The 7,164-nt window shown below is 38.9% G+C and overlaps 1 protein-coding gene across 1 annotated transcript in view; it reads left to right on the top strand.

The window, feature by feature from the left end:
- The first annotated feature begins 584 nt into the window (after positions 1-584).
- Positions 585-7,164, top strand: part of CCNB3 (cyclin B3) — a 43,602-nt gene continuing 37,022 nt past the window's right edge. The window contains exon 1 of the mRNA XM_060183589.1: positions 585-840. Within this exon, the coding sequence (XP_060039572.1) occupies positions 752-840 (89 nt within the window). The 5' untranslated portion in view covers positions 585-751. The remainder of the gene's footprint in view (positions 841-7,164) is intronic.

Raw genomic sequence — 7,164 nt, 5'->3', positions numbered from 1 at the left:
ATTACATAAATATCCCCTCAATGTGGTTGGATACATATATCATGGATGGTGTTGTGTTAGAGGTTTACCCAGAAAAGCTAATTTATCTTGGCATAATTAAGCAGCAAAGCCAGTTATATTCCCTGCTTTTCCCTTTGAGCATCTTACTGGGTCACAGTGGGATATAACCTTAATAATAATATATATTGCACCAAAACACAGGACTCTGTGAGAAGAGGGGGAGGGGGTTGGGGAGAACCTTTGGGGTACTGGTGCATGATTGCAGACACCTAACAATTGTACTGCAATCCATTGACTCCTCCATAAAGTATATTTTAAAAAAGGAAGGAAGGAAGGAAGGAAGGAAGGAAGGAGTTAAGGAAGGGAGAAAGAAAGACTGGGGAATTTGCCAGCCATGATGTACACATAGCTTGGAAATTCTGTGCTATTATTTAGTACTATACTAGTACTAGTATATATATACTAGTCTTGTTGTACCAGTTGTTTCCTACTAGCTTCCATTGTGGTTACTCAGCACCAGTGCCATACTGGTTTAACTATCACTCTTGGGAATGCAGAAACAAGGTGTAGAGTGGTGTGTGTGTGTGTGTGTGTGTGTGTGTGTGTAAAACTCAGAACTTTCTTTTAAAAGCACCTACTGGGTAATTTGTGTGTATTTATTTTTTATTTTTTCCCCTTATCTCACCCCCTCTTTTTTTTTTTTAAGCAGGCTTTCCAAAACCAGCCAATTCAGTCCAAGAAGGAAGTTAATATGGAGTTAGTTAAAGATATTTCTAAGAGGCTCAGTAATACCATACCTGCCTCTGTGTTGACCAGAAGCAATGAAGTGAATACAAATAGGTAAGTAGGAAGGAGTGAAGATGTTGTTATTTTATATGGGAAAACAGAATATGCAACATTCTTTTAAAAATTATTAGTGATTTAATAATGATGAAAAAGATTGTAAGATAACAGGGGTACAATTCTACACAGTCCCCACCACCAAAGTCCCATGTCCCATTCCATCCACTGGAAGCTTCCCCATTCTTTATTCTTCTCTGGGAGTATTGAGGAAAATTCTTTATGGAGTGCAGAATGTGGAAGGTCTGGCTTCTGTAATTGCTTCTTCACTAAACATAGTTGTTGGCAAGTTGATCCATAACCCCAGCCTGTTTCTATCTTTCTCTATTGGGGTAGGGCTCTGGAGAGGTGAGACTTTAGGACACATTGATGAGGCTGTATGCCCAGGAAAGTCAGTATGGCATCATAGTAGTGTCTGCAGTTTGGTGGCTGAAAGGCAGTGAGATATAAAGCAGGACAAATGGTTTAATAAACACGCTTGTCTTCGTTGAGAACATGCTTACTGAGCCACAGTGCTGACTTTACATGTTGAGGTAGGTCCACTTGTGGTTGCTGAAGCCTCACAGGTCTCTCTCCTCTCTCTCTTTCTCTCCCCACTCTTTCTCTCCCTTTCCCTTTTTACTTCCCATCCCTCATCCCTTTCATTGACCTCCGTAGCTCTCTCATTCCCATTTTGTCCACCCCCTCATATTGAAAGAGCTGTTCTATTTGATAGTTTGCACAAATATTTTGTGCTCATTTTCTTCTCTCTGATTAGTATCTGCTTGAACTCATCTGTGATTTGGAACATAGGGGCAAATTTTAATTTTTATTAGTGATTTAACAGTGTTTTTTTTTTTTATAAAATTAAAATATTTCAGCCACACATTCTGTGTGAGTCACCATATCCACCACAATACTATCTCCTCCTCCTTGCCCCTGTAACCACCATAGTTCTCACAAAGTGCAAGAGATAGCTTGGTTGTCTTTTTTTTTCTGTAACTTTATTGACTTTAGCTATAGTCTATATATGAGCAAAACTATCTAGTAGTTGTTCTTTACCTCTTTATTTACTAAGTATAATAACCTCCAGTTATATCCATTTTGTTCCCAACAACGCAGTCTTACTATTTTTTTTAATTTCAGAGTAGTATACTATTGAATATATGTCCCATAACATTTTTACCCAGTCATCTATTAAGGGACAACTTTTTTTTTTAGGTAGTTGATTTTTCTTTTATTGATTTAATAATGATTGACAAAACTGTAGGATAAGAGGGATACAATTCCATGCAGTTCCCACTACCAGAATTTGGTATCTCATCCCCTCCATCAGAAGCTTTCCTATTCTTTATAAGGGGCAAATTTTAGGAGATTCTCAGCAGATAGCTGATAGTTTTCTGGTTACTCCATTTGAAGCTTTACGGGGAGGTCTGTCCCTTGTTACTAGAGAGAAATTACTGTCTCCCTAAGTAAAAAGTGTGCTGTTCATCTGCTACAAGGACCGTGTTGTTTACAGGTTCTGTGAGTCTGAGTGTTCTTATCAAGAACTGCAAAAATAATATACTCCTAGAAAAGCTTAAGGAGGGGCTGGGTGATCCTATACCTGCTTAAACACACATATTACCATGTGCGTTTAAATGGCTAACACCAATTTCCAATTCTTCTGTTAAGCTTTTTAAAAAAGATTTTTAATTGTATTTATTTCATCTGATAGGACAGAGACAAACAGAGGGAAAGGGGAGAGATGGAGCGAAAGAGAGGTGGGCCAGGTGATTCACCTGGCTGAGCACACACATTACCGTGCACAGGGATCTGGATTCAAGCCCCTGGTCCCCACCTGTAGGGGTAAAGCTTCACAAGCAGTGAAGTGTCTCTTCAGGTGTTTCTCTCCCCCCTTTTTAAAGCAATGTGAGATTTATTTATTTATTTTTGGTTAGAAACAGAACCTGAGAGGGAAGATGGGGGGGGGGGAGTCCAACCTATGTTTTATAAGTAAATGGCTGACATTTATTGATAGCACATTATAACCACACACCTTATTATTACTACATATTATTTTTAATGGGGGTTTAATGGTTTACAGTGCAGTTGTTGACACATGGGTATAATATCTTATTTCCCCATGCAACATGCAACAGGACCTCATGGTTGTGTCCACTGTCCCTCCTACTAATACACCATACTCAGTCCAATTTTAACTTTGTGATTTCCCTCTCTGTCCTTATTTCTTTTTTTAAAAACTTTACTTTTTTAATTAATTAATTAACTAAATAATTTTGGATAAAGACAGAAATCAAGAGGGAGGGAAGAAATAGTGAGAAAGAGAGACACCTGCTACACTGCTTCACCACTAATCAAACTTCCCTTACTGAAGGTGGGCACTGGAGGCTTGAATCTAGGTCCTTGTCCACTGTGATGGATGCCCTCAGCCAGTTGCATTACTACCTGGCCTCTCGATCCTTATTTCTTAAGTTTGACCTGAAAGTGAGATTATTTAGTGTTTATCTTTCTCTTTTTATTTCACTTAATATAACTTCAAGTTTCTTCCAAGATGAGGCAAATTAGATGGCATCATCATTTTTAACAACTGAGTAGTATTCCACTGTGTATATATACCACAGTTTTTCCAGTCACTCACCTCTTATTGGACATTTGGGTTGCTTCCAAGTTTTTGGCTTTTACAAATTGTTCTGCTGTGAACATGGGTATACATAGATTTCTTCTGATGTGTTTTTCTGTCTCCTTTGTGTAAATGCCCAGTTGAGAAATTGCTGGGTCATAGATAGGATAGGTCCACTTTGTGTGTGTGTGTGTTCTGAGAAATCTCCAGACTGTTTTCCACAAAGGACGGACAAATTTACATTTCTGCCAGCAGTGCAGAAGTTTCTCCTCACCCATCATCTCCAACATTTGTTGTTTCTATCCTTTCTTCCTTCTCTTCTCTTCTCTTCTCTTCCCTTTCCTTTCCTTTCCTTCCCTTTCCTTTCCTTCCCTTTCCTTCCCTTTCCTTCCCTTTCCTTCCCTTCCCTTCCCTTTCCTTCCCTTCCCTTCCCTTCCCTTCCCTTCCCTTCCCTTCCCTTCCCTTCCCTTCCCTTCCCTTCCCTTCCCTTCCCTTCCCTTCCCTTCCCTTCCCTTCCCTTCCCTTCTTTTTCTTTTCTTTTCCCTCCAGGGTTATCACTGGGACTTGGTGCCTGCACTACAAATACACTGCTCCTGGCAGCCACTTTTTCCATTTTGTTGTTGTTATTGCTATTGATGTTGTTGTTCTTAGGACAGAGAAATTGAGAGAGGAGGGGAAGCAGAGAGGGGGAGAGAAAGATAGACACCTGCAGACTTGCTTTACCACTTGTGAAGCGACTCCCCTGCAGGTGGGGAGCTGGAGGCTCAAACTGGGAGCCTTACACCACTCCTCATGCTTCATGCCATGAGCATACGCTGAACACCTTTTTATCCTTTCTAATTTATGACATTCTCATATGTGTAAAGTGGTATTTCATTATTGTCTTTATTTGCATTTCTCTGACAATCAGTGACTTGGAGCACTTTGGATCTTTTCGTTGATAACTATTCTGTCCCTATCCTTTCTACACTTTTGGAGTGTTTTCACTGTTGTTGTTGCTGAATGTTTTGAGCTCTTTGTATATTTTGGTTATTAACCATTTTTTCTGATATATGACATAAAATGTACTTCTCCCATTCTGTAAGGAGCCTCTATTTTAGGGTGGTGGTTTCTTTTGCTGTGCAGAAGGTTTTCAATTTAAAGTAGTCTCATTGTTTTTTTTTTGTTTGTTTGTTTTTGTTTTCCTTGTAAATGGATTTGAGTCATTGAAGACACCTATAAAAATTAGACAGTAAAGAGTTTTGCCAATATTTTCCCCATAGTGATTGATGGTTTCTGGTTTAATGTCCAAATTCTTGATCCACTTGGAGTTTACTTTTGTGTCTGATGAGATGAAGTAGTTCAGTTTTATTCCTCTGCACATTTCAACCCATTTTCCCCAACATCGTTTGTTGAAGAGACTCTCTTTTATCTATTTAATATTTTGGACTTCCCTTGTCAAAATTTAGTTGTCCCTATGTGTGGGGGCTGATTAGATTCCAGTGGTTACTGTGTCTGTTTTTGCTCCAATATCCAAAAGCAGCCAGTGTTGATTACAATGTCTCTATAATACAGTGTTGTCTCTATAATACAATCTGAGATTAGGGAGTGTGGTATCTCTAGTCTTGTTCTTTGTTTTTCAGATTGTCTCGGTAATTCTAGGTAGTTTTTCATTCCAGATAAACTTTTGTATCATCTGCTCTATTCTCTTAAGTATATTTGGTGGGACCTTGATGGGGATTGCATTGAATCTGTATATGACTTTGGGTAGAATAGTCATTTTGATGATGTTAATTCTTCCAAGCCATGAACATGAGATCTCCATATTATATTTATTTTTACTAAGTTTATTGTTTTTTTCCTGTATTTTGGTTATTAGTCTTTTATAAGAAGTATGTTATATAAATATCTTTGGTTACCCTTTATGGTGCCTTTCTGTTTGGGTGATTGTAACTTTTGCTGTTTTCAGTTAGATGTACTCCCACTGGTTTATTACTGTCTTTGTTTTCTTTGCTGTTGGACTTGAGTCTTTGAAGATATTTCTGAAGCATAGATTGTGAAGTGTTCTGCCAATGCTTTTTAAAAATGTATTTGCTAGTTTCTGATTTAATGTCCATGTCTTTGATCCATGTGGAGTTGATTTTTTTTTATTTAAGAAAGGAGACATTAACAAAACCATAGAATAAGAGGGGTGCAATTCCACACAATTCCCATAACCCGATCTCCACATCCCACCCCCTCCCCTGATAGCTATAGCTATCACTATCAGGGAAGTCGATTTTTTTTTAAAAGTCTAATCAGTTCTTGTTTTTTTAATATTTATTTTATTTATTTATTTATTCCCTTTTGTTGCGCTTGTTGTTTTATTGTTGTAGTTATTATTGTTGTTGTTGTTGTTGGATAGGACAGAGAGAAATGGAGAGAGGAGGGGAAGACAGAGAGGAGGAGAGAAAGATAGACACCTGCAGACCTGCTTCACTGCCTGTGAAGCGACTCCCCTGCAGGTGGGGAGCCGGGGTTCGAACCGGGATCCTTATACCGGTCCTTGTACTTTGCGCGACCTGCGCTTAACCGGCTGCGCTACAGCCCGACTCCCAGTCGATTTTTTTAAAGATTTTTTTTTTTGCCTCCAGGGTTATTGCTGGGGCTTGGTGACTGCACCACGAATCCACTGCTTCTGGAGGCCATTTTTTCCCTTTTTGTTGCCCATCGTTGTTATTATTATTGTTGTTGTTAGATAGGACAGAGAGAAATCAAGAGAGGAGGGGAAGACAGAGAGGTGGAGAGAAAGATAGACACTTGCAGATATGCTTCACCACCATGTGTGCTTAACCTGCTGTGCTACCACCCAGCCCCCAGAGTTGATTTTTGTGCATAGTGATATGTGGTAGTCCAATTTAATTCACTTGCATGTTTCCACTCAATTTTTCCCAACACCACTGGTTGAAAACTCTTCTCCATTTAATATTTTGGACCCCCTTGTCAAAAATTAGTTGCCCATAGGTGTGGGGGCATATTCCTTTCTTTTAAATTCTATTTCACTGTTCCAAATCACAGTATTCTAAGAGGGATTTTAGTAGATTTACTGAGTTATAAATCACATAATATGCAAACTACCCACATAAATTATACAATATTTTGTGTACCATGGTGATTGTACTAGTTGGTAATATTGTGTAGTTATAGATGGTGATGATATTATCTTGACTTGTGGTAATCATTTTATAATAGATACAAATGTTGAATGTGATGCTGCATATTTGGAACTAACATAATGCTGTATGTCATTTAATTGTAGGTGAAAAAACTGCAACTAGAAATAATGAGTTCAGGCAGTAAAGAATAGACTGAAAGCAAGTATTTGCTTTTTTTTTTTTTTTTGCCTCCTGTGTTATCACTGGGGCTCAGTGTCTGCACTATGAATCTACTGCTCCTGAAGGCTGTATTTTCCCTTTTATTGCCCTTGTTGTAGTTGTTATTGTTGTCATAGCTGTTGTTGTTGGATAAGACAGAGAGAAATCGAGAGAGGAGGTGAAGACAAAGAGGAGGAGAGAAAGGTAGACACCTGTAGACCTACTTCACCTCTTGCAAAACGACCCCCTGCAGGTGGTGAGGTGGGGGCTCAAACCGGGATCCTTACACTGGTCCTTGTGCTTTGCACCATATGCACTTAACCCACAGTGCTACCACCCAGCCCCAAAGTATTTACTTTTGAAACATGAATTGCCATTAGTAAGATAATA

This window comes from Erinaceus europaeus, chromosome X (assembly GCF_950295315.1).
Source record: "Erinaceus europaeus chromosome X, mEriEur2.1, whole genome shotgun sequence".
In the NCBI taxonomy this organism is placed as follows: domain Eukaryota; kingdom Metazoa; phylum Chordata; class Mammalia; order Eulipotyphla; family Erinaceidae; genus Erinaceus; species Erinaceus europaeus.
Note: the sequence above shows the minus strand (reverse complement) of the source record. Positions and strands in the feature narration are given on the sequence as shown.